Genomic DNA, 26,833 nt, shown 5'->3' on the forward strand with positions numbered 1-26,833 from the left:
TTGGTGGCAGCGCTACAAGTACTAAGCTGGTAATTGAGCTTAGAAGAATTCATGCTGATACCCCATCTTTTGGACGCTAAGGTTCAGAGTGGGGAATTATACCATGACAAGCTTCCACTGCAGTTTCAGGGCAGACCCCTTCTGGGCCTGTTTGCCTGACGCATCAACCCCAGTGGCTAGGCTTGCAGAGACCGAGGCCTGAGATAAAAGACCTACTGCTGCTGCTGGAGTCTTCTTCCACCTCCAGCGGCCACGGTCTGCCCATTTGCTGCTCGAAGGATCTGGGCTGGCGGCAGATCTGGGTGGGACAGATTTGTCTGGGCAGTAGTGCCTGGCCTACAAGGCACAGGTTGGATATGTGAGTGGGTACAGGCCCCTGCTTGGAGGTGGCTCTGATGTCTTGTTCCGTTGCTGCAGGGAACTGCTCCCCAGGAGAGGTCGCTGTCCCTCACCTCCTGCCTCTCATCAGCCTCATGGAAGGGGAGCAGCTCTGGGACGACCATGAGGAGAGCTGCGACCTCCTCCTACGCACGCTGGAGTCCGCCCGCTCCATCGCCGCCAGCACCAGGGCCTACAAAGCCACCGCAGAGGCTAAGCTCCAAGGTAGGGTTGCAGGGAGCTGCGTGCGTCTGGGGCTGGCTGAAGGGTTTCGAGAGACTCATAGGAGTTGTAGTTCAGTTGCCTCGTCATGCTCCCTATTTTCTCTAGGCTGGTTTCCCCAGCTGGACTACATCTCCCATGCTGCCATTGCTTCACTACACATGAAGCAATGCTGTGGTGCATGATGGGAAATGTAGTCCAACAAGGAAGCTCTGCCCCAGAGGTGGTGGTGGATATGCAGTCACTGCACTACAACTCCCACAAGGCACAGGCGAGGCAGTTTCAAACAGTATATTCTCAAATCCAGCTTTGATGAAAATGGTTTGAGTAGCCCCAGTGTATGTGGAGCTAGGCCTTGCCTTCAATAAAACCAGTTCTTAGGACACCGGCCTGCAGTAACACAAACAGTGTAGGAAGGAACGAGCGAGAGCCTCAGCCGTTCCCTGGTATTGTCTCTCCTCTCCCTAGGATTCCAAGCCACGCCGGAGCTCCTCGAAGCTTTCCAAACCGAGTTTGCGCTCCGCTTATTCTGGGGCAGCAAAGGAGCGGCTGCGGACCGGGCCGAGCGCTACAGGAAATTCGACGCCATCCTCACGGTGCTGTCCCAGAAACTAGAACCAGCGGGGAAAACGGAGCCCTGAGTTTCCTCCTCCACCGTGGCACGGACCATCAACAATGGCTTGCAGAGCCAAGTCGGCACAGGATGGAGGAGCGACTGCGCCTCGGTGCCTGGAGATTTCTCCACGAGCTTGGCCGCCAGTGCCAGTAGCAGGATGGGGACAAGGGAACTAGCCCGAGACCGAAAGCCTTCCAAGCCCCACCGCCGCAGAAGACGGTGGATACAGAGATTTCAGCAGCTTATGCCAGGGCAGTATTCTACCAGCCTCCTCCTGCCTTGCTGCTGGAAGCGGCTGCTCTGTGTACAGAAGCTTGGTGGAGTGGGACAGGTTGGTGGACACATTGCACTCGCAAGCCTACGGCTTTTTAAATGCAAAATGCCACTGCAGGTCTAGCTTCTCCCGCCTCTTTGCCAGTGTGGGAGGATGTGAGCTGGTTAAAGGGAACAGAGGGGATTCCCCCTCCCAGCAGAGGAGCGGTGGCTGGAGCAATAAACCAAAGACTTCCAGCTGACTTGGATAACTGCTGCAAAGGGTTGCTCCTGTCACTGGGGTGCCTGGAGGGATGCCAGGGAGGCGGCTGAGGGCTCCTGGTGCAGCAGGAGCTGGGCTAGAACTCAGCCTGGGGCTTGAGTGCTGTTGTCTCTCTCAGGAGAGGGCCGGGTGGTAGACACCTACTGGGCCCTTCACCCCCATTCAGGGGGGGACCCTAGCCCAAAGGGGGATGCATGCCCTGCCCCCTTAGAATGACTATTGGAGACTTACAGGAAGTGAAAAGTCTCTCTCTGCCCCTGTCCCCTTCTCCCCTGAAATGAACAGGTTCTAGGTTGCCCTCAGTGCATTAAGGGAGCTCCCCTGGGCCTGGGTGGCAGGGGACTGTCACCTCTGGCCCAGGGATAAAGAATTGCCTAATGCTTACAGCAGGAGTCACCTGGGTTTGGCAGGCAGTTTGGGCAGGAAGCAGGCTGCAGCAGATGGGGTGAAGGCTAGGAGAGGCCGCCCAGGGATTAGACTAGGACGCTCAGCTTCTGCTGGCAACTGCTGTCTAACTAAAGCATCCTACTGTCGTCCCCCCGACCTCAGCCCAGCGCTCTCCTCAGCGGAGGGCAGTGGGGAAGCGAAACCAGACAATGCACCGCCAAGGAGAACGGTCCGAGCCAGGCTGTCGTGTTTCCTGCCCCCCTGAGTCTCTGCTCACGTGAGGGGAACCAGCTTGAGTCAGTGCCTGTCCAATGCCCCAAGGAGCAGCTGGCCAGCAGGGTTATGTCTACGAGAGCTTAAGGTGGGGATTTAAACAAGGGTAGTTACAGCCAGGCTTAGCCCTGTGTGGATGCTCTGAGCTCAGGCTAAGCCCTTTCTAGGGGGGAAGCCAGACCACTCTCAGCGAGGGTGGGAATTTAAGGCCCCTGCTCTGAATAAGCCAATGCAAACTGCAATTCCATTTGTGGGGCCCCCCCTTTCTTCCCCACATCCACAGTGGAAGAAGAATGGGGGTGGCTAGAAACAGCACAAGCGTGACTAAGCCCCTGCTCTACTCTAGCAGAAAAAAGCAGTTTAAATGTTGTCTCTAACCCACTCCTGAACTTCTGCATGGAAGTAAAAGTACCATGGCCCTTATGGGGAAACAGACAGGCCTATGCTCACATAGTAAAATCATAGAATATAGGGTGGGAAGGGACCTCAGGAGGTCATCTAGTCCAATCCCGAGGTAGATTTTTGCCGTAGATCTCTAAGTGCCCCCTCAAGGATTGAACTCACAACCTTGGGTTGAGCAGGGCAATGCTCAAAGCACTGAGCTATCCTTCCCCTCACTGGAAGGGAAAGCTAGGACTCTGAACCTCCTTGAGCCCACGCCCTTCCCACAGCTGAGACTAGAACCCAGAAGTCCTGACTCTCAGTCCCCCTCCTGCTAACGGAACCCAGGAGTCCTGGTGGCCAAGTCCCCCCTGCTCTAAACCCACTAGCAGCCTGTGTTCCAGTTGCAGGTCTGCCACTGTGCAGCTGGGAGATGGTCACTGTCTGTGCCTCAGTTTCCCAAATGAAAAACAGGGATGAGCATTCCTTAGCTCTGTCCTCACTGCAAAACCAGGATGCATTTCTACTGCTGGGCAGCTCCATAAGGGTTGTACATGACAAGCAGGGGCATAGGTAATTTACCTCGACAGAGGTAGTCTAGAACCCCCACCACCACCCCGTCCAAAGCTGGGGCTGGCCTCAACAACACAGCATTTAAAAGCGGCCCAGGCCGCATCCCCAGCCGGGCCATCCAGCACATTAGGAAAAAAGTGCCCTTAACTCGCATTAGCCAACGCATTGCCACAAGGCAAAGTTCCAGTGAAGACTGGACGTAGCCTCAAGGAGACCTTAAGCCCCTCCAGGGTTTGTAGCTCAACCTGCAAGCGCATGTAAAAACTACACCCTTCCCCGGCTACCCTAGAGTGTCTTCATGTGTATTCGAACCCTCAGGGTTTGTCTTCACAGTACAGCCGCCCCACTGTCATACTAGAGCTAAAACGCTACTCTGCCAGCAGGAGAGCTGCTCTTGGCAGCATAGTTAATCCTCCGTCCTCAGAGGCGGTGGCCACCTTGATGGGAAGAGTTTCTCCCATCAGCATCGTGCTGTGTACACAGGGGGATAAGTCGGTACAACTGCATTGCTCAGGGGGTGGAATTTTCAAACCCGCTATTGACATAGGCCTTTGGTGTAGACAAGGCCTGGATGTCAGGCCACCACCGTGGGAGTCCTGCTCTCAGCTGGGGCACTTCTAGACATGACAGTAATATACACAACCAACCACACCCCTCTCCCTAAGAGCAAGGTGGGCTAAGTGTTACCAGAACACAGACCAACTGCTCTGCTCCCCTCCCACGGCCGAAACAAACCGAGGCCTCAGCGCCAGAGTCCGTATCGTTTTTATAAACTTAAAAACTGCACAGGAAGGGGGGTGGGGGGGAAATCAACTATTTACATAAAGTGTAAAAGGCACCAGGCTGCAGTGGAAATACATTCTATGGGCTCCGGCACAGCGACCCCCAGACCCACTTCTCAGAACCAGAGAGGAGACAGGATCTGCCCCCTCCCTCCCCCATAGGGTGAGCAGAAGCCAAGACAACTGGGACATTTACACTTATGGTACAGGTTAACTGAGGCACAGGCTAAAATGAGCAGTAATTGATCACTGTATAAAAGGCTGATATATTAGAGTCCTCTAAAAAATAATAATTATTACACGGAAGGGGTTGGCTGCAGCTTGGCCCCCTGGGCTCCCACCAGCGCGATCAGCCTCCCCCGCCCCCCAGGAGACAGATTCATTGATGCAGCAGGCACTTTTTGCTCTTTTTTTTCCTTGGCTGGGCGAGTTCTGGAGTCTGGGGAATAAAGTGCATGTCGTGGCAGAGGGGGAAGTGGGCTGGAGCTCGGCCAATGATTGAGCTGGTGGCATCAGCTGTAATGGGCACTCACTCCCTCCCAGGGACAGGGGAATTCAGAGCTGCGGGCCCTGGCAGAGAACACAGGGAGGTTCAGGCCCTGGGGCTCCTGGCTGGCTGGCACCTCTGTTCCATTAAGATCCAGGCTGGCACCAGCCTAAGTGGGGAGCCACAGGTCCTGGGTTGGAATCCCAGGAGGGAAACAACCAACCCAGGACTGAGGTTTATCATGGTGCTTAACATGCAGTTGGACGGTGCCCGGATGCCAGGGTGACAAACATGGAAGACTAGATGCAGAGGACACTTCCTATTCCAGAAGCCCCCACATGGGCTCTGCTCAGCACACCTTGATGGAGCCTGCATCCCTTTGCCCTAAGCTAGCTTTTAGGAGGAGGTTGAGTTACTCACTCACTCACAGGGAATCTGACTGAGGGGGCGCAGTATGGAGTATGCAGAGGCAGCAGCCAGAAACCCAGTCCATCCCTCCTACTAGCACCCACTGCAACCTCTCCCACGAGCTGAGAGGCCGTGCTGAAATGTGAAATTCCACAGAGCTGGGGCATGGGCAGAAGGGGGTGGGGGGCGTTCTCCTTCCCCTTACAGGCGATCTGCTTTGCAAGCGGGTACCATTGCTTGCCCACGAGGGCCACAGGCCACTTCCACGCCTGTAGCCCTGAGTCCCAACTCCCAGGTTCCGGCAGCATTGCTCCAATCCCTGCCACCCCCCCTGCAGCTCCATGAACCAGCTGCCACTTTTCCAGGCGGGCGGGGAGGTCCGAGCTCAGTTCAGGGTGACCCGCAGGTAGGATGTTGGCACGTAGCCCTCGCCGCCTTTGCTCCTCCGCACCCGAGTCCAGCCATCGCCTTTGTCCTCCTCCATCAGGCTCAGCTCCTCCCCCTCCCTCATGGAGATGGTGCCTTCGCTGGAACCTGGGGTGATGGGGAGGGAGGAACAGGGTGGGGGAAATCAAGGCAAGTGGGTTAGAAGAATCGCTCGTTTCAGAGGTCAGTTCTAGGTTCCCCCCAATCCCTGTGATGGGAGGACCTGTATGTTAGAGCTCCTAGGACCTCTGGGGGATCACAGCCTCTGTGCCCCTTCCCCAAATCCACACAGCTGGCTGCAGCAATAGGCCACTAGGGGCTGGAAGTTTCCCCTAGAAAACATGGGTGAATAGTGCAGACCTTAAATGTCCCCCGTTAGCCAGGAAATATCCCAGTGGGCAGCTGTTAAAGGGGAACTTATGCCAAACTCCTACCTGGAGAGGGGGTGAACTGAATAGGGGTTTGGAGATGTAGTCTGCTTGGCGGTGAAGTCTCCAACCCCTAAGCAGGGTTTGAACTCAAGACCTTCAGTATTAAAACAGGTTCCTACTGTTTGACCTAAAGGAGGAGCTCTGCTAGCAGTAGTAAGACTGTTATCCTCATTGCGCGACAGTCACTAGGGTTTGGTGGGAGGGGGAAGAGGCTAAGGATGGCTGAAAAATTTCCAGCCAAAAATTGTTTTTTGACTCAATGAGATTTTTCAGGTAAAGTATCTGCTTCCCATGGAAATGTCAATTTTCTCTTGAAAAACTACCCAAAAAGCAGAATATCATGATAAAGAAATGCTGCCATGATGCCTTATGGGAGTCAGGGTTCTGGTGCCATTCTCCTTTCTGGGCCCAGCTCTGAAGCTGGACTTCATCTCCCATGATGCACCATGGCCCAAAGACTCCCATAATGCACTGTTCCTCAATCAAAGAGGGGCAAGACCCTGGTGAATCATGGGAGATGAAGTCCAACAAGGGAACCTGGCTCAGAAGTGTCTTGGGCGAGTACCTTCAAACTGGTACATGGCCACACAGATGCCGATGGGCGATGCCAGGTCCTCCTCGAAGTCCTCATCAAACTCCGTGTAGATTGGCTGGTTCAGGGCATCCTGGCTGTCGTCGGAGTTGGTGGCGTCAGGGCTGAGGGACCAATGAGGAGACAGGGTAAGCAGCTGTTTCGAGGAGTAGCTCTAGCCACAGGGAGTCCAGTGTGACTGTTCAGAAGCAGGAGTGTGGTCTAGTGGTTAGAGCAGGGGAGCTGAGAGCCAGGACTCCTGTTCTAATCCCCACTCTGGGAGGGGTGCAGGATCTAGTGATAAGAACACGGGGGCTAAGGAGCCAGGACTCCTGGGTTCTAGTCAGACTCTTCGATGACAAAAATCCTCCTTTGGCAAGACAAACAGACGGCACCTGGCCCAGAGATCCCAAACCACACACGCGGGTGAGGATTCAACAGCACCCACACCTGGTGTGGTAAACGTTTGTCCCAGATCTGGACCTGTGCGTACAAAATCTGGGTGCTTACTGTGAACCTCCCCCAAGCTCACTACCAGCTTGGATCTTATCTCGCTGCCACCAGCTGAAGTTTTCCAGGGTTTCGGCCCCCTCGGGTTCCCCAAACCTTTCCTTGGGGGACCCCTTCAAGACCCAGAGCCCCTGGGTCTCCTCTATCTCATCCCCCAGCTTCCCCCCCTTTCCTGGGTTAGCCGGTGCGATGCTGTCCTATTCCCTTTGAATACAACCAGAGAGGCAATCTAGCTTCCCCGAGGCTATGCATTCAAACCTAGTCAGCTCACACAAGAGATTCACCCCTCCCTTTGTCCCGTAGCCTTTTCCCTCCCCCGCCCACTAGCCTGTCACAAGATTAACAGAACTCCGGGCACAGAATTCTCTCCCCCTTTGCCTCACTAGGAAAAGAAACTCCCACAGTTTAAAAAGAAAACTTTATATAAAAAAAAAAGAACTTACATATACTACACTCTGCATTAAGAAACTTAATACAGGATATGGCTTAAAGAAAATAGGAATAAACATTCTGGTTTAAAAGATAGCCCAATTAACCAGTCCAGCAAATCAACACCCATGTAAATACAACTCAAAGCACATCACAGCCGATTACTTTGGTTCCTTTGTACTCACACTTTATAGTAGCATATTTGAAAGAAGATGGAGTTAGAAGAAAAGCTTGTTTACTCACAGCCGAGGAACAAAAGACCCCGAGTTTCCAGTTCCCTCCCAGACTTTAAAAAAAATCCAGGTCTCTGATTGGTCCTCTGGTCAGGTGTTTGGTTCCCCCTTTTTCCACCCTTTACAGGTAAAAGAAAATTAACCCTTACCTATCTACTTATGACACCTGGGTATTACGGCCGCCTGCTCCCCCTAGCTCCTGGGGACGGACATTTCACCTCCTCACCTGCCCTTCTCGTGGGAACCGTTGTTGTTCAGGGTGGTGGCGTGGTCCAGGTGGCGGCTGTATCTCAGGGTGTTGTCCGGCCGGTTACTCAGCATTCTGCTCTCGGCTTCGGCCAGCCACGACTAGGAGGTGCAGGGGAGAGAGAGAGAGGTTCAAGTATTTCATTCCTGCCTCCCGCCAGTAGAGACAGATCGCACAGGGGGGCAAGCGTCTTCGGTCACATGGGGCTTCCTTCTCTGCTCCGTAGCAGCTCTATGGGGTCTTGGCCCCATCCCCCAGGGCTGCCGGGGGGGAGGCGGGGGGGCAATTTGCCCCGGGCCCCGCAGGGGTCCCCACGAGAGTTTTTTGGGGCCCCTGGAGCGGGGTCCTTCACTCGCTTTGGGGGCCCCGGAAAAAACTCTCATGGGGCCTGGGCCCCCGGAGCGTCTTCCACTCTGGGTCTTTGGTGGCAATTTGGCGGCGGGGGGTCCTTCTGCCCCAAGACCCGCCGCCAAAGACCCCAGGCCCCCTGAATCCTCTGGGCGGCCCTGCCATCCCTGCCCTCTGAATATCTACAGACCCAGCCAGTGAGGTGCTTTTCCAGAGCAGCTGAAAGTACCCCCGATTCTCAGTTCGGCTCCAGGCTTCACACAGTCTTTGGGCTCCCCATATTTTGTCTTGCCCAGCCTGCCCCCACTGTAAGTTAGAGAAAATCAGCGTTCAGAATCCAGGAGTCTTGGGTCCCTGCTCCAACTACTAGACCCCATTCCTCCATGGTGGCGCTAGACATAAGGAGACTAAGCAACTGCTTAGGGCAAGGTGGACCCACCTCAGTAATAGCCCCAAAATACCATTCACCATATTTAACAAGTGTGTCAGTCCACAGCGTGTTGGTATATTTGTTATGGAAATATCATTACTATTTTTAGGAGGTGGGTGAGGGGGGATGGGTAAGCCCCCCAAAATATTCCTGTTTAGGGTTAAGGTTAGCACTGCCTCTGTCACTTCCCCCAGAGCTGTGAATAGAACCCAGGAGTCCTGCCTCCCAGCCAGTTAGCTACAATCCCATTCCTACCCACTCCAGTATCAGAGACGTGAGCTATGAACTGTAGGGACAGGGAACACCCAAGAGGGTCTGAATCACTGGAGGAATGGGGCGGGGAAAGGCGCCGTGACCTGTGCTTTGATCAGGCTATGCACATTCAGCCGACTCATTCATAAAATAGACTTGTGGCCAAGTGTAACTTCCTTAGCGAGTAAGGAAACTGGGCAGAGCCATTTAACAGGATTCTCTGCTGTAAAGTTTGTCGCTTGAGAAACAGAAAGCGACCGAAGGCCCAGGCTGTTTCTATGAAAGAAACGATACTGGACGCTGAGTTACACACATGATTCACCCCAGAATAATTTAGGCATGACTCAACCGCTCATAAGTCATAAGAACACCTAACCTGAGAACCAATGTGGTCGTGACACCTAGGGTCACTGCCTGGTTTAAAATATTCTCTCATCTTTTGATATTATTCATATTGTGGTAGTGCCTAGGACCCTCAGTCATGACCCAGGTCTCCACTGTGCTAGACGCTGTACATTATTAGGTGTATTATGGTAGTGCCTAGGCCCGCCAGTCATGGCCCAGGTTTCTATTGTGCTAGGTGCTGTATAAACACAGAACAAGACGCTGGTTCTTGCCTCAAATAGCTTCTAATCTGAGTGACACCCCAATATGCCTTAGAGAAGCAGGATGGTGCAGCAGGTAGGGCACTAGCCTATGACTTGAGTCCCAGGTTCAAGTCCCTGCGCTGCCACAGACTTCCTGTGTGTCCCTGGGTATGTCACTTAGCTTCTCTGTGCCTCGGTCTCCTCATCAGTACAATGGAGATAACAGCTTTGCCCTGGGAGGATAAACACACTAAAGATGGTGCGCTGCTCAGATGTGACAGTGACGGGGGCCACATACTGATAGATTCTAAGTATTTTAGATCCTTAAGACAAGGGACACCGTGTGGACGTGGAGATCGTTGTGCTAGATGGGCCCGACAATTTTGTCCATATATTAATGTTGGTTAGGAGTGTTTTTTTTGTTTTTTTGTTTGTTTGTTTTTTTTTACACATTCTTATTGCAATATACAAATGCTTTTGCCAATGTCACTTATTTCACTTGGAGAACCAGTATACGCTACCCCATTGAAAGCACTCTTCTGCCACTACAAGCTGCATCTACTGTGTCTATACCAAGAGTAGGCTTTCTACCGTCCACTTGCTAGCATAGGTGAGGCCTTAACAAGGGCAGAGTAGCGTGGCCTAGTGGATAGAACACTTAGCCAGGAACTTAGGAGATCTAGGTTTTATTCCCAGCTCTGACACTGGCCTGCTGGGGCAAGACACTTCCCCCGTGTTTTGCCTCAGTTTCCCCCACTGTGAAATGGGGATAATGGCACTGTCCTCGTCCGTAAAACACTGAGCTCCAAGGATAAAAAGTGCTTGAGAAGAGCGAGGCGCTGTTACGTGGTTCAGCCACTAGAGGGAGATAAAGACCTCCCTTACAAATTTACCGCACTTTGAACTGGTTCAAAGGAAGGACTGGCCGGACATACGGGGCATCGCGTGTGTTTGGAGCCACAGATGGCTGGAGAGCAGAGCCGGATGCGTGGATTCCCAAAGGGTCCTGGGGAGCGTGTTAGACGTAGTCCCATCCCGTGATCCCCCTCCCCCTTACCTGGTACTTCTGGATTTCTAGGCGTAACTTCTCGATGTTGCTGAGGGTCTCAGAGATCTTTGGCTCCAGGCTAGCGGGGTCGCCCATCTGGGGCGTCTTCTGGTACACGTCCTTCATCTTGTTTAAGGCATCTCTGTGGGGAAGTGTGGGGAAGAGTTAGGGGAAGGGATTTAAAGGGACAGCACACAAAATTTCTGCCTTCTGGAAAAAAGAGATTTGAATGCAAATTGTAGGATACAAACTGATTGGTTCCCTCCCTTTATAGCCTCCTGCATGTAAAGAGAACAAGGGGAAGGAGTGCTTCCTAACAGACAGAGCACCGGACTAGGAGTTACATAAGAACATCCGAATGGCCACACTGGGTCAGACTAAAGGTCCATCTAGCCCAGTATCCCGTCTTCTGACAGTGGCCAATACCAGGTGCTTCAGAGTGAATGAACAGAACAGGCCATCATCCACTCCCAGCTTCCAGAAATTAGAGGCTAGGGATGCCCAGAGCATGGGGTTGTATCCCTGATCATCTTGGCTAATAGCCATTGATGGATCTATCCTCCAGGAACTTATCTAGTTCTTTTCTGAACCCCGTTTAGTTCTGGCTTTCACAACATCCTCTGGCAAGGAGTTCTGCAGGTCTACTCCTTTTTGTTTGTTTTAAACCTGCTGCTTATTAATTTCATCCGGTAATCCCTAGTTCTTGTTATGAGGGGTAAACAACACATTCACTTTCTGTGCACTAGGCATCATTTTACAGACTTCTATCACACTCCCCCTTAGTTGTCTCTCTGCCATTACTTTGCCCCGGACTTGGGGGAAATCATTTCTCCTCCTCCTGTTTTCCCTTCCTACCCTGGTCTATTTAGACTGTAGACAAATTGGGGCAGGGACTGGCTCTCACGACGCACATCCAGCACCTGGCACAACTGGGCCATCCATCTCCGTTGGGCTCACTGTACAATGCTTTTTGAAGGAGTGATTACAGATCAAGCACGCACACTTTGTGGAAATAGCATTTCCCTACTGTGTGCAGTCTACAGGACTCACTGCAGCAGGAGGCCAGACTTACAGACTATGGCTAAACCCTCAGGGTTTAAAAGCCTGGAGAAGGGAGGTGTGGTGTATTGTGGGAGTCCTAGTCCATGGAGCATCATGGGAGATGTAGTCCAGCAGGTGGGCCGCCACCAGAGGAGAACAAAGACAGGAGGCATTCAAAAGGCACTGCCTACAGGGCATCAAGCGCTTGTACCTCTGGTCGATTTCCTTCTGCAGCTCACGGTTCCTCTCCTCGATCTTCTGCTGCAGCTTTTTCCTTCTCTGCTCTGGCGGCAAGTGGCTGAAATCTTCCGTGATCACAGGCTGGCGGCAGGAAGTGGTGAGGGGAAGAAAAGGATACATCAGTTCCCTTCATGTCGTAATATGGACCCTCTTCCCCAGCCACAAAATCCAGTCCCCTGTGCCCCTCCAATTCCTTCACACTATGGGTTGCAGGGGCTGCCAACAGCCACTGCCTCTAACTTGCAAGACACTAGCCAGCGCCAGGGGAACGTGTGTGCACCACTCTAAGGGCCTGATCTCGCCGAGCCTCCTCGACCTTCACTGGTCATTGGAAGAGCTCGGTACCTCGCAGAATAGGGACAGCGCTTGGAGGTGGGGCCCCTCCTGGGGCAAGACGTTGCATGATGCCTTTCTGCAGCAGTGGCCGGGATCCGAAGATCTCTGGTTGTGCAGCGGAGAGAGCTCGGCACCTAGCTGTCGGGAAGACACCAGCCATGGCCCTGCAGCTTTAAACCGACATGGGCTGGATCTCTGCCTCCACCAGCAGCACGGAGGGTTAAGATCCTGGTTCTCTCCAGCTGCAGAACCCTCAGCCCATGGAGGAGGGAACAGCTCACAGCGTCCACCCCAACCGTTAAGCAGGAGCAGCTAAGGGGGAAACTAGCACTGAGCTGGGACTCAGGAGACCGGTGTGGCCTCCGGCAAGTCACTGGGTGGACGGGCCTCAGACAGCGGTGTGCAAAGCTACAGCTCCACGTAACCATGCCCACGCCGAGGAAAGAACATCCCATCGAGGCCAGGTCCTTGGAAGCATCAGGCGCCCGTGATGCTACTAGCTGGACCGTGGGTCCGGCCTGCTAATACTTTTATTCACAGGACAAAGTTACTCAATTGGCCAGCAACTGATTTCCACCCCGTGCCAAGGCAACACCAAGCGAGCATACCCATTTTTTTTGTTTGTTTGTTTTTTAAAAAAGGCTGGGATCCTGGCACAATAACCACAGGCCCTCAATCTGACAGAGTCAGCCCCCCGGCATGGAGGGTGAAAGCCATGTGGGCAAGCCCTGGTTTGCAGAAGTGCTCCTACTTCCTGGGAATACCGGAGGTGACGGGGGTAGAGGGAGAGATCAGAAATTGACTGCTAGCTTGGGTCTTTGGTCTCCTGGCTTGCGATGCTTTATTTAGAACAGGAAGCAGTTTGATGTTGACTGGGGCTTGACCCCACTCCCACAGAGTCTGTACCCCAAGCAGCAAACGCAGCACAGCAGCTTCCAAAAAGGAGAAGTCAACAGACGGGAACCCTGGAAAGCAAGGGATGGCTTGGGGTTTTATATGGAGCTGGAGTGGAGGCTTGCATCCTCCAGCCAGGAGCATTTGCAATGGTGAAGCTCCTGGTTCAGACAACAGAACACAGTGGAACGTCGTGCTGTGGGGAGCAGGCGAAGGGCTGGGCTAGGAAGTTTGGAAGGAAGGCGCGTGTCCGGGGACCCGATGTTTTTGAAATGGGCGGAAGCACCAACTGCTGTACCACGCGAGGGAGGCTGGAGCTACATGGAAAAGAGGGAGAACCCGGGGCTTTAAGAAGTGACCAGTAAAAGAAGAAATAATTTGGTGCATGCTGGGGCTGAGAGAAAATTCCCACGGAAACTGCATTTTTATAGAAAGCCTGGATTTGGGGGGAAATGTATCTGCTTCAGTCGGAAAGATTTGATGTTCTCATTGAACAAAACAAAGACCTGAAACCCAACTCACTTAGATTTGATTATACTACCGTAGTGCCTCCTGGTAGTTGTAGTTCAGGTGCTTCATGAGCCCATTGTCCTCTATGGACCAGACTCCCTAGTTGGACAACATCTCCCATAATGCACCATGGTCTGCCCTCTCCTTTGTAAGGGGAGGTGGTGCATCATGGGAGATGCAGTCCCATCAGGAGCCTAACATATCCCATAATGCACCAACTCCCCATAAAAAAAAGGGCATACCATGGTGCATTATGGGAGATGATGTCCAACCAGGGAGCCTGGTCTATAGAGGACAATGGGCTCATGAGGCATCTGAACTACAACTCCCAGGATGCACTACAATAGCATTTCTGAATGGGGTTTTGCCAGAAAGCCAAAGTAGATGCACAAAGGCCTTAAAAACAAAGATACTTTAAGCCTCCTTCCTGCACAGCCCCACTGTGTTTCCCTCTTCGCAGGTGCCCTTTGTAACAGCAGCAACTTCCCCTGGCTTGGTACAAAGCAGAATACAAGACACAAACTTACCCCCCGTTTGAGGCTGCGGAAGGAGGCGATGCGGGGTTTGACTGTCTTATTGATCTCATTCAGACAGTAAGACAGAGGGTCCCGGGTGAATTTGGGGGATGGAGGTCCGTTGGTGGCAGACGAGGAGGAAGGAGGTGGGGCAGAGATCACTGGGGAGAGGGGAGGGGGCGGGAGCTAGAGACAGACAAAGGGACAACACAACACATGGGGACACACAACGGAGAGAACTCTGTAAGAAAATAAACAGCACGCACAAAAAAACAAAAACAAAAAAAAGCCACCACAACCCAACACGGCACAGGGAATAAAGGGGAGAGGGGTAAGGACAAGCTGCACCATCACAATGCACCAGCCGGAGGCAGCGAGGGGAGGGAAGGCCCACCAACTGTTTTGTCCGTGTCCCAAGCGTAGGGGATCCCAGCAGTGAAGGGAAGGGGAATAGGCTCAGAACCCTTTCAAGGCCAGGATTGTTCAAACAATCCTAAAGGAACCTGAGTCCCATGGGAAGTCAAAGGAATCTGGGTGCCTAATTCCCCTAAGACTCCTAAGGAAATATGTCTACTTTAAATGCTTAGAGTCCCACCCTGCACCAGGGGCGTGATTGGCACCATGGATCAGACCCCTACCTGCCACAGATCGGGCCCCACCTTGCACCCTTGGCCTCTCCTGGCACCCATGTGACTGGGAAGTTTGACACCGAGGACCTGGCCTTCGGCACCTGCCTTCCTCTCTTGGGAGGGAGGCACTTTGGTGGGAAAAAAGTGATCTTTGTTCATGTCTCCCATGATGCACCACCTGCCCAGAGGGGAGACCATAATGCATCATGGGAAATGGTAAGGAGAGGAGGGGTGGGGGGACATGTTACAGCAAGAGGCAAGTAACATGAAGGTCACTTGACAGCTAGACCAGAGGCTGCTTTGCTCCCACAAGCCCAGTTATTCACCCCTATCCATCCCCATCTCACTCTCACAGCCTTCCTCCCCAAGACCAGCCTTCATTCCTTCCTGTCCACAGGCCCCTCAGTTAGGGAAGGTGGAAAATTAGAATTTCAATTAAGCTTTTTATAAAAAAAAAAAAAAAAAAAAAAAAAATTGGTTTTGGTGCTTCCTGCGGGAAATTTCAGTTTTTTGTTGAAAACTGAAATCTTTCCATTCTGAAGTGCCACCGCGGTGCCTCATGGGAGTTTTAGTTTGAGCGCTTCATACCCCACATTTGCTTCTGTGGGCCCAGCACCCCAGCCAGACTACATCTCCCATGATGCATGGCCTCCCTTCACCGAGATCCAGGTTCATCATGGGAGATGTAGTCTGGCTGAGGAGCCTAGCCCATAGAAGAGAATGGGAGCTTGAGGCATCTGAACAACTCCCATAAGGCACCACGAGAGGCATTTCCGAATGGAAAGATTTCAGCTTTCCACCACAATATCGTGATTTTAGACACTTCCATCTCCAGTCCTGAATTGTTCCCCCTAGCCATTGCATTGCCCCTATCAGCCCTCAATCTCCTCCCCACCCCCTCCGACCCAGGTCTGCCCGCTTCTGGGCCTCATTCTGAGCGCCTGTGCCCGGTGTTAGCTCCTCAGGGTGCAATCTTTCCACATTACCCCTTCCCCTGCTTAACTGAAGCCCCAATCTGGCAAAGCACTTCAGGCAAGAGAACAAGTCCACTGGCTTCAATATTAGGTGCAATATGTGAGCCCCTGTCCTAGATTAGGGCCCCATTGCGCTAGATGCTGTACAGCCACAGGGCAAAGACATGGTCCCTGCCTCAAAGAGCTGACAGTTCTTGCCAACTCTCCAGGTTGCCAGACCTCCAGGATTGTCCAGGAGTCTCCAGGAATTAAATACGAATCTTTCATTAAAGATTATGGCATGTGATGACACCTCCAGGAATTTGTCCACTAGAACTGGTGACCCTACCCAGGACCCTGCTTCCGGGCTTAGAAGCAAAGCCCGTGCTTGAAGCCTGAATTCCTGCTAGCTTCATTGTGAACAGTTGGTCTTATCCTCTTTAGTAAACCCTTGCCAGGGTGGGGGAATATCCATCCCCTACCCTACCTCTTACAACAAGCTCTCAGTCCCTCCATAGGGATGCTTCCATGTGATAACTTCCCACTCCCCCTTGAGTACCCTGCACCCCGTGACATACCCAACAGCTCCCCCTATGGGGGTGGGGGTAACTGATGCACAATCACCCCAGGGGTCACCTACCTCAGCTGGAGTGGGGCAGGAGGGGGGAAATCTGAAGGCAGGATTCAAGGGTGAGGGTCTGCAGGAAACATTCGTAGGGAACACATGGCGAATCAGGGGGTGGGGATTGATGCCCTAAAAGTCTCTGCCTTGGACATACGTTCCCTGGGCTTCCTTCCCTAGTCACCCTCCTTACCCACCCCTACAAGGTGCATGGCCCAATGGGCCCTACCCCTGATGCTGCTCCAGCTCCGGGGACGAGAAGAGGCAAAATGCTATTTTTATATTCCTGCTGGCAGAAACCGCAGATCCAAACCTCATTTCGGTCTGAACTCCACAGCTTGGGTTCCCCACCGCTGGGCTCCCTGCTACAGGGGAGACATCTTAGGTTCCCCCCCCCCCCCGGGTGGACGCAGGACGCCGGGCATCGACGTCTGCGAGTTGCCGAGTAGTAGGAGTTTTCAGCGCATGCACCAAGTGAAGCAGCAAGTGGCTTGGATATGAAACAGGCACAAGACAATTAGAGCAAGAAATTCCGCCATCCAGCAGTACCTGTGAAATGGGAACAGCACAGCCAGGAAGGGCTCTGCAGTCCCACCAGCCGTGCTCGTCCTGGACCCACTAAGGCTGGGGCATAGCAGGGGCTCAGCGTGCAGAGCGCTAGAGCCCAGTTCCTTTTCTACGGGCTGCGAGTTCCCTTCGTCGCGACGTCTCTGATTGGCCTACTGGAACTGGAGGAGGGTGGGGGCACATGGCCTACTAACCGATAGGGCTTCACTCAGCCCTTCCCCGCCCCCTTATCCTGCCCAGTGTCCTTCCTGAGGGCTGCTCTAACTTACGCTCTCTTTCCCATAGGTCCTGGGAAAGGCCATAGTGCAGATCACACTGGTCCTGTCCCTAATACGCTGGGGGCTAGGCCCTTATGCCAGCTCCATGCTGGCCTGGGAGGTCCCTGAACAGGGTCTCTTCCACCCACATTAAGTCCCCTTTATGCACCGCATGACCAAATGGGGCCTCCAAACCATCTTCCACTTGACAGCAGCCCAAGGCTCCCCAGCATCAGAGAGACAAGGCAGCCCTGTGACAGATGGACAGTAACCCCTAATATCCTGGACAAGCCGGACGGAAAAAAGAGAAACTTTCTTAAGTGAAGCTGGACCTCCCTGTGTTACAGTTCATACCATGTGGGGGGAGGGCTGTAGGAAAATGCACCGGGCCAGGTGTGCATGGTGTGTACCCTGGAGGAGGGCTCTAGGAAATGCTACGGGGCTGGGTGTGCGTGGGGTGAAACTTCTCTAAGAGGGAGGGGTGAATGCTAATTAACTCGCTTGGCTACCTGGGGAGGCATCCATGTCCCTGTTCAAAGCAGATTCTCCAGAGCCCCACAGACCAGCAAGAGACAATCTGGATGAAGGCTGGGGTTTTAGCTAGCTCAAGGCCTTCCTTCTGATCCAGCCAACCGACTAGTCCACGGAGGGGCCCAATCCTCAGGGAGCCTTGGAAGGACTTGGCTGACAGAGGCTTCCTAAGGCAGGGGTGTGTGCGCGTGCGGGGGGAGGGGGTGTTCAGAGCCGAAGGGTGGAGGACCCACAAAGGAACCCATAGGGCAGGGTGATGCCGGGGAGCTCGCTAGCGGGCGTGTGGGTTCTCACTGGTTGTAGAGGTTCTCTCTGTAATGCTCTTTAGTTTAAGCATGAAAGGGTGTAACAGGTCTGAAGCAACCCCTCCGTTCTCAGCAGGGCTGTCCTTACTGGGAAGTGCACAGCAAAGGCAGGGAATGTGCAGCCTGGGACGCCCCCCGGCAGGAGGAAGTGGGGGCTGCCTGTGGAAAGGTGAGAGCCAGGGAGCTGGAACTACCCAAGAGTGGAACCACAGGGGTGGGGGTGGGGGGAAGAGGCGGGGACGCTGGTATTTGGTTATGGGTTAGCATATAGTACATACAGTCTGTAATGTCCCCAATGAGGGGTGGGGGTGGGGGGAAGTAGCACTATATGTGAAAGAAAATGTAGATTCAAATTAAGTGAAAATCTTAAGCAAATCCACATGTTCCATAGAATCTCTATGGATAGAAATTTCATGCTCTAAAAAAATATAACATTAGGGATCTATTACCGACCACCTGACCAGGACTGTAATAGTGATGATGAAATGCTAAAGGAAATTAGAGAAGCTATCAAAATTAAGAGCCCAATAATAATGGGGGATTTCAGTTATCCCCATATTGACTGGGAACATTTCACTTCAGGACGAAATGAAGAGATAAAATTTCTCAATACTTTAAATGACTGCTTCATGGAGCAGCTGGTATGGGAACCCACAAGGGGAGAGGCAACTCTAGATTTAATCCTANGACCACTGCAGTTGCTCCGAATTGTGACGAGCCTCGGGGGGAGAAAAAGCCAAAAGGGCGCTGACCACACCAAGGATTTCTCCTCCAGAAACGTGTCCCTTCCTCAGAGCAGCAGCCTGCACTAGCCTCCCACGCAGGCCGGGATGTGCCAGGGAAAGAGGCGAATGCAGCCAGGACGTGGACGCTGGAGGGAGCAGAGGAAGATGGAGTATGCAGAGCACAGACGTGAGGCAGGGGAGCAGAGCTCAGAGCACAGCTGTGTCAGCGGTTAGGTTCGGGACCTCCTGTGTCACCCACCCAGCACCTGCATACTAAAGCCAACAGCCCAAATGCAGCCCAGATATTACAGCCCATCGGAGACAAAACTAACACGTGTCGTAGGCAGAGAATTGGAGGGACCCCTGCCTGGAGCCCTGCATGAGCAAGGAATGATTAAGTGAGATAACCGACCCACACCCCACACTACAGAGGGAGGTGAAAAAACCCCTAGGCGGTGGCCATTCTGAGCAGTGTAATGATCAAGGTGTGATCTCTGTTCCACACAGTACAGACGGGACATGGGGGTTAGGACACAGGTAAACGTAGGGGAGGACGACGGAAGAGAAATCCTGCAACACGGATGTGACCCTGGGAACGGTTTCAAAGGGCTCAGACACATGCGGCTGTGACCTACTTTTGCTAACAAGCCTTTCGCTAAACCGGGCGTGTTGGGAGCCTGAGGTTTGTTTTTGTTTGAGAAGGATCCCACACAGGAGAGAGCTGGCCTGGAGCACGGCCATCACTGATCCTGCCCCACTCCACAGGGAGCATGTGGGGGGCGGGTTATTAATAAAGCCTTACAATTACTCAGGGATCCCAGAATCAAAGACGCAAAAAAACACACCCAGCCCCTCCCTGCCCCAAGAGCTCTAACCTGGCATAAAAGCCAGGTCAAGATTCCTTGTCGGAACAGCATGTTCCCAAGGCAGCTCTCCTGGGGCATGGGAGGGAGGGGTGCATCAGATGTGACTCATGGAGGACAAGAGGATCGGGCAGTGCTGGGGGCTGGAGGAGACAGAAAGAGAGGCTCATGCTGGCTGATTTGCAGCGCGCGCTCCTGAACTGGTTAATTATTAGTGTCTTCTCAGCCTCACTGGCTCACGGCCGCCCAGCACTGGAGAGACGGGGGCTTAAGGCTCTTTCATAGCATCATGCACAGGCAGCGAGATGCAGCCAGGGAGAATGATCGCAGACCAGGGTCAAAGGGCGGCGTAGCCTGCAGCGAGCAACCGGCAGCACCGGAGAGAAGGGGGTTGGAGGCTGCTAACTACCCAGGCATCTTCACAGCGCTCAGGGCAGGGGGGCAGTCGCTGAGGCCCAGAGCCCCCAGAACTGCATTTGGCAGCTGTTCATCTACAGTTGATAAATGATGCAGCCCAGGACCAGCGCTTGGTACCACCTGCCCCTCTGCATAGCTAGTAGGGTGGGCAAAGGGGCGGAAGGAGATATGGATGGGTTCATGTCAACCAGTAGCATGGGGGGGGTGTCTAGTGGTTAGGGCAGGGGCTGGGAGTCAGGACTCATGGTGCTATTCACAACTCCGGGAGGGGAGTGGGGCTGGGAATCAGGACTCCTGGAGCTGTGAACAGAACCCAAGAGTCCTGACTCCCACCCCCCCTGCCACTAGACTCACCCCCCTACACACTCCCCTGCCAGAGCTGGGAACAGAACCCAGGAGTCCTGAACCCCAACCCCCGAGATGGGACTAGGGTCCAGGAATCTTGACTCCCAATTCTGTGCTTCGACCGCAAGATCCCGCTCCAAGTTCCAGCCACGCTGAGCTGCCCCAGCCCAGGCAGCAGCCAGAGCCAGGGCCTCACTGCCAGTTCTACCTTATTCTTCTTGCTGAAAAGCCAGCGCTTCCCTTTGTTCTTGCCCAGCAGGCGGGGGTCCAGCCGGCCATCCAGGGTGCCCCGAGGCGTCCCCAGGCTGCTGTCCGAAGAGGTGCGGTTGATAGGCTGGCTGAAGTCTTCAAAGTCCACGTCTCCCGGCCTCTCGAAGCCAGACTTGTGTAACTCGATCAGCACCTGGGAGTCCTGCCGGCGGTGGGGCGAGGGGGAGGGTGTCACCGCCGAGAGAACTGCTGCTATCTCCCCGCCAGTGCCCGTTCCACCTCGCTGCAGTGTTCCCATCTCCCCAGAAACACTTGCATGCACAAACCACGTGTCGCCAGCAAGGCTGGGTCATTGATCTCCACTTTGATCACTACAGACCGGACGCCAATCCCTATTCTATCCATGGGCACAAGTCCAAATAGGACACAGGCGTCCTGACTCTCAGCCCTCCCCTTCCCACTCCCCTCGCAGGGTCCTGACTTCCTGGGTCCGCAAGAGGAGCAGATGTAATGGTTAGAGCAGGAGTCAGGACACCTGGGTCTTATTTCCATTCCCTAGGACACAAATACCCTCAAATCCCTCCAGGTTTGGGACCTGGGGCTGGATTGACTTAACTCCTCCAGGTGAAGTAAAAGGAAAAAACTGCCCCTATGCTGGTCTGGGACCCCTAGTGGAGGGGGGAGGTTATGACAGCTGGCTCCCACCCAGTTAGTCCTGCCGACTTTAGGGGGGGTCTGCCTCCAGTGGGCTTTCCACCCCGAGGGACTAAGTTTAAAGAGACAGCAGGACCCACATTCTTCTCGTTCACTGAGTCGGCTGCTGCCTTCATGCCATCTAGGCACTTGCCGATGATGGGCATGACCTGCCGCTCAGTCTCGGAGAAGATGCCGTAGCCTTCCTTCAGCTGCACTGTCCGCCTTTCGTCCATCTCCTGCAGCTTCTGCAAGGGACAGGGAGCAGAAAACAGTGAGAATGATAAAAGGCCTGGAAAAGGCTCTACAAACATTATTATTAGTTATTAATTACGCAGCTCTTATATAGTGCTTTATCCATAGATCTCCCAGCGCTTTCCAAAGGAGGTCAGTGCCATTATCCTCATTTTACATATGGGGAAACTGAGGCAGAGAGAGGGGACATGACATGCGTAAAGTCACACAGCAGGCCAGCTGAACAGCCAGATAAGGATCCAGGTGTCCTTCATGCTGGACAGGCAGGCAGTTAGTTTGAAAAAGGCTGGGGTTGTTTACCTTGGGGATGAGACAACTTAGAAATCCACACAATAATGGGTGGGACTGAGAAGGGAGATCAGGTAGGTCTGTTCCCACAATGCAAGAACAAGGAGATGTTTGTTTTGAATTTTCCACCTTTCAGTTTTAGTAGATAAGGAAGAAATACAGTGTACTTTGCCATCCTGTAGCAGTGAGTTCCGCAGGCTAAGAGACCAGGACCTTCCCAAGATTCACACACAAAAAGTGTGTAGTGAAAGCAGTACAACTCCCCATAGTGCACAGGTGGTTCTGTTCCCATCTAGCTAGTCTCTTACTTCGACTGGAAGCTGTCTGGGGCAGCGACGACAACTTGTTCTCTGTTTAGACAGCACTGAGCACAGCAGAGTCCTGGCCCATGGCTCGGACTCCAATGTCAACACTAAACAAAACATGGCCTAGTGGTTAGAGCACTGAATGGGGCCTTGGAGACCTAGGTTCTATTCTTCGCTCAACCTGCTGGGTGACCTTGGGAAAACTCACTTTCCCTCTCCATGCCTCAGTTTCCCCATCTGTAAAACAGGGATAATGATACCTTTGTGAAGGGCTTTGAAATCTACAGATAAGAGCTGGGCATCATTATTATTATTTTATTGGTATAACTGACAGAGAGGGAAAGAAAAAGAAGGGAAGGACAGAAAGGAGGAAGCAGGGCTAAGGTTAAGTAGGAGGGGCTTACGTTGAAGATCTGCGGCATCTCCAGGAAGTAGAACTGGCTCTGGTCCCGGTTGAATTTCTGCAGGAAGGAAGCGTATTCGTTCTTGCTCTCCTCCGCCATGTGACTGCGCAGATTGGCCTGCTGCTTCGCCTGCCGGGGTCAGTGCAATCGTCACAACAGGCCCAGCTCTGTCCCTGCGGGCAGACGGACAGGCCCGGATACCAGCCCAGGGAATCCCTTCTAGTCAAAGCCCTGGGCCGGTGGCCAACTCCCCATCTGCAATAGCAAGTTCCCAGGAGGGTCTCCCTCCCGTCTGCTCTTCTCCCCTGCACCACACAGCTAACTCCCCCCACGCATCATTGCGGCCCCCGTTGGGGGTTAGAGTGGGCCTGCATCGTGCCAGGTGCTGCAGACACGTCCCCTGAGAGGTTAGCCTGAACAGCCTCAGGAAGGCTCATTAGCCCCATCACAGAGACAGGGAAACTGAGGCACAGAGATGAAGTGACTGGCCCAAGGTTACCCATGGCGGGTCTGTGGCAGAGCCGGAAACTGAACCCGAGATCTCCCCAAGCCTGAACCCCGGCACCATCCTCTTCCTCTAATCCAGCTTCTTTGAATGCGGTCAGTTATGGATGGTCAGCTCTTTGGGGCAGAAACCTGGTCTTCATACCAGTCTGTAAAGAAGCTAGCAAAACCCATGGACTCTACTTCACCCAATAGGTCCCCCCTCCCTTCCATCCTGCTGGGCCCCCTCCCATGCCGCCTGATGGTTCCCCCATCCCCAACAGGCCCACGCTAGAGGGATTCAAGCCAAGGGGACAGCAGCGTTCCGACCTTCTCCACGTCTGCCTTGGTGGCATTGAGGTCTTGGTCGAGCTTCTCGGCCACCAGCATGGCTTTCTCCGCCTCCCTGCAGTCCCGCTCGAACTTGCGTTTGCTCTGGGGGCAGGAACACAAGCCAGCATTACCTTGCTGGAGCGCACAGATGCTTCCCACCCACAAAATTCTGGGGAACCACTGGGGAGGGGGCTCAGGGACTCTCCCCCATTATAGAGGAGGAAGCGAAGGCAGGAGGTTAAGGAACTTGCCCTAAAGCATGGAGTGAGTGTGTGGCAGAGGTGGGAATGGAACCCAGGAGTCCTGACTCCCAGCTGTCCCCCACACAACCCTCCACTAACCTAGTAGATCCCACTTCCCTCCCAGAGCTAGAAACAGAATCCAGGAGTCCTGACTCCCAGCACCTGCCATTGGTCTAATGCCACAGTTCTGAAGCTGTGGGTTGCGACCCCACTTTAATGTGGTTGTTCGGGCTGGTGTTCGACATGCTGGGGCCCAAAGCGGAAGCCTGATCACCTAGGGCCAAAGCGGAAGCCTGGAGGGCTTCAGCCCTCAGAGGTGGGGCACAGGTTACAGGCCCCCTCCCTGGAGCTGACGCCACTGGGCTTTGGCCTTCGCACCCAGGGAGGTAGAAGGGGGGAGGCTTAGGCTTCAGTCCCCCTCCTGGGGTCATATAGTAAGTTTTGTTGTCAGATGGGGGTCATGGGGCAATGATGTTTGAGAATCCCTGGTCTAATGCTTCAGACCCCACTGCCTTCCCTGAGCTAGCAACAGAACCCAGGAGTCCTGACTCCCAGCCTTCCCCCCACCCTAGCCACTAGAACCACAGAACAGTTTTGCCACACATGTTCTGGACTTCCTCTGAATAAAGCCCCTTTCATTCTCCTGAAGGCATTTCCTTCCACCAGCTGTGCTCTTTGCAGAGCACAAGCTGACCCATGCAGCTGGGTCTCGGTGAGCGCCACCCAAAGCTTCCTTTGCAGTCAATGGAAAGGCTCCCAGTGGCTCCAAAGCGCTTGGATCAGGCCCAACACGATAATGAGCAGAACGTAAACAGCTGGCCCTGTTCCCCAGGACTCACGTTTTCGAGTTGCTTGAAGGAGTTTTCTAGCTGCTGCTGGGCTCGCCGGCCCTCCTGGAAGTGCTGCAAAGAGGAGAAATTTCAGCGGAACCTCATGATTTTTCAGCCGTCTTGCCGTTCTGTGTTTGTACCCCACCTAGCGCAGCGAGGCACTACCAAGGAGTAACACACAGTGCCTAGCACTATTAATAAATTAGACAACACCAGAACATTCTTCTTCACAGCCAGAATTTGCAGAAGTGGCTAGAGATTTGAGAAGTTTGAGACTCCTTAAATTGACCCCGATTTTCAGACAGCACCAAGCACCCTGCCAAGATGAAAAAGTTGGGGTCCTTTTAAGAAGTCTCAAGGGTCCAAAATCACTAGGCACTTCTAATAATTCAGACTGTGATGAAGAACATTCTGCTGCTGGCTTTTTATTCGGTGTATTACGGCAACGCTTAGGCAGCCCCAGTCCAGGGATTCTCTTGAACCTCTACAAGCTGTATTACAGCAGCACCACGGGGCAGGTACAAGTCCCTTCTCCTCTCCAGGGAGATGGCAATTTTGGTAGTTCTAAAAAAGCTCCCTCAAAACAGCATGGCTATTGCACCCACAATGCTCCCACAGATCCCATGTCCAGCCATGGGCAAACCCTCCAAGAAGGCAGGGGTGGCCCCACTCCTGGAGGCAGCAAGAGTCAGTCAGTACAGTGAGCTGGCTGAAATTCGCACCCAAGGGACACAGCGTCTGCAGGGACTGAACCTGGGTCCCGCTGGATCTAAAAGTGCTGTCCTCTGCCACTTGAGCCATAGGCCCTAGGACATTACTTCAAGGCAGTAACAGGCTGTCTCCCCCTAGTGCTGGGTCCTGCACAGAGGCACACATGGCTGGTACGTTACCCAAGCTCTCCAGGCTCAGTGGGGACCCCACATATGTCACCTGGCCGCAAAGGATGCTCAGGGCTTAGCTGGATCCACATCCCCTAGCCCCAGATATTACTAGGCACTGGACAGTTGCACTGGAAGACAAGGAGGGAGAAAGCGTTACCAATTTCCTCTCCTGCTTGAGCTCCTGGGCATGCTTAGAGAGCTCCACGCAGATCCGCGTCATCAGGTTCTCCGCCACCACCTCCCTCTGACCGGCAAAGTCATTGAGCTCCTTCACCACTTGCAGGAAGGCCTGGTACTGGCAGAACCTGGAGCAGGGACAGAGTTATCAGGCGAGCGACAAGGTCATGCTAAGGTCACAGGTGCAGAGGCTCAGTGCATATGCCCCCACCCCCTCAACTCATCTGCCCCAAGTATCTCAGCCTGGATCAGAACAGGTGTCAGTCGAGACCAGGATCCTGCCTCTGCTAAGCCCAGGTTGGAATCTCAAAGACACACAAGGCCGCTCCACTGTAAGGAGAGGTTCAGTGCAACCACCTCTGCAGGGAAGCGTCCAGTCTGCAGTACGCAGGAGGTCACAGATTCAAAGTCAAAGACTTTGAGCGATGGAGGATTCACCACATCCCTCCGTGAGATGGCACAAACCTGTAACTCTCAATTAGGGCACAACAGGATAACCTGCTGCCATGGAAAGATGTGTCCGTCTCCCCCTCCGCCATCCCTGCGCCGGCAGTTAAAGGCTGGGGTATATGCCTTGAAGGACAAGGCTTTATATCCCTTCCTAAAGGTTGGTTGGTTTTATTTTTATTTTTTTCAAAGTTATTATTCTAAATCTGGATTTTTTTTTTATCATTTAAGTAAGTGCTCACTTCTCCTTTTAAGCCCACTAAGCTCTCTACACCCCAGTGAAACCTTGTGGCAATGAGTTCCACTGACTGCATGATAAAAGTTATTCCTGCAGTCTGTTTTAAAGTCCTTGAAGTTTCATTGAACAAAAAACCCCTTTGTCCTTGGATTATGAGACAGGGAAAAGAGAAGTCCCCGTTACCAAAACCGGCGTCTTATCTGAGCTTTGAGATGGTTTAACTTTAGATGAAATAGAATTTAGATCCAAAGCCACCGAGACTGGAGGTTTTGCAAACCCAGAGCCTAACTTACTTCATCCAAAATAGTGACACTCTCTTCTCTCAATATAGCCTATTGCAGGGAACGGCAACATTTCAGTAGTGCAGTGCTGAGTCTTCATTTAATCACTAATTTAAGGTTGTGTGTGCCAGTCATACATGTTAACGTTTTCAGAAGGTCTCTTTCTATAAGTCTATAATAGAACTAAACTATTGTTGTATGTAAAGTAAATAAGGTTTTTAAAAATGTTTAAGAAGCTTCATTTAAAATTAAATTAAAATGCAGAGCCCCCCGGACTGGTGGCCAGGACCTGGGCAGTGAGAGTGCTACTGAAAATCAGCTCACATGCTGCCTTCAGCACCCTTGACATAGGTTGCCTACTCCTGGCCTACTGAATATCAGAGGGGTAGCCGTGTTAGTCTGGATCTGTAAAAGCAGCAAAGAATCCTGTGGCACCTTATAGACTAACAGACGTTTTGGAGC

The 26,833-nt window shown here is 53.1% G+C and overlaps 2 protein-coding genes across 7 annotated transcripts in view; one reads left to right on the forward strand and one right to left on the reverse strand.

The window, feature by feature from the left end:
• The window catches only part of SH2D3A (SH2 domain containing 3A), a 24,996-nt gene extending 22,327 nt beyond the window's left edge, over window positions 1-2,669 (forward strand). For all 5 annotated transcript variants that reach the window (XM_075061034.1, XM_032783296.2, XM_075061035.1 and 2 more), the window contains 2 exons: window positions 418-603; window positions 1,069-2,669. In XM_075061034.1, coding sequence (XP_074917135.1) covers window positions 418-603; window positions 1,069-1,241 — 359 coding nt within the window. In that variant the 3' untranslated portion in view covers window positions 1,242-2,669. The remainder of the gene's footprint in view (window positions 1-417; window positions 604-1,068) is intronic.
• Window positions 2,670-3,930: 1,261 nt separating this feature from the next.
• TRIP10 (thyroid hormone receptor interactor 10) lies at window positions 3,931-25,532 on the reverse strand. Of its 2 annotated transcripts, XM_032783407.2 has the most exons (12): window positions 25,386-25,532; window positions 24,357-24,419; window positions 23,273-23,377; window positions 22,460-22,588; window positions 21,309-21,455; window positions 20,513-20,716; window positions 14,103-14,276; window positions 11,807-11,916; window positions 10,564-10,696; window positions 7,869-7,990; window positions 6,465-6,595; window positions 3,931-5,576 (listed from the first exon to the last, which is right to left on the reverse strand). In XM_032783407.2, exons 1-12 carry the CDS (start codon window positions 25,446-25,448, stop codon window positions 5,428-5,430), a joined length of 1,530 nt encoding a protein of 509 aa, XP_032639298.2. In that variant the 5' UTR covers window positions 25,449-25,532; the 3' UTR covers window positions 3,931-5,427. The 2 variants fall into 2 exon arrangements, with proteins under 2 accessions (XP_032639298.2, XP_074917140.1); XM_075061039.1 differs by lacking the exon at window positions 14,103-14,276 and having other exon boundaries at window positions 3,933-5,576.
• Window positions 25,533-26,833: the final 1,301 nt, after the last annotated feature.

Source organism: Chelonoidis abingdonii, chromosome 26, assembly GCF_003597395.2.
Source record: "Chelonoidis abingdonii isolate Lonesome George chromosome 26, CheloAbing_2.0, whole genome shotgun sequence".
In the NCBI taxonomy this organism is placed as follows: Eukaryota; Metazoa; Chordata; order Testudines; family Testudinidae; genus Chelonoidis; species Chelonoidis abingdonii.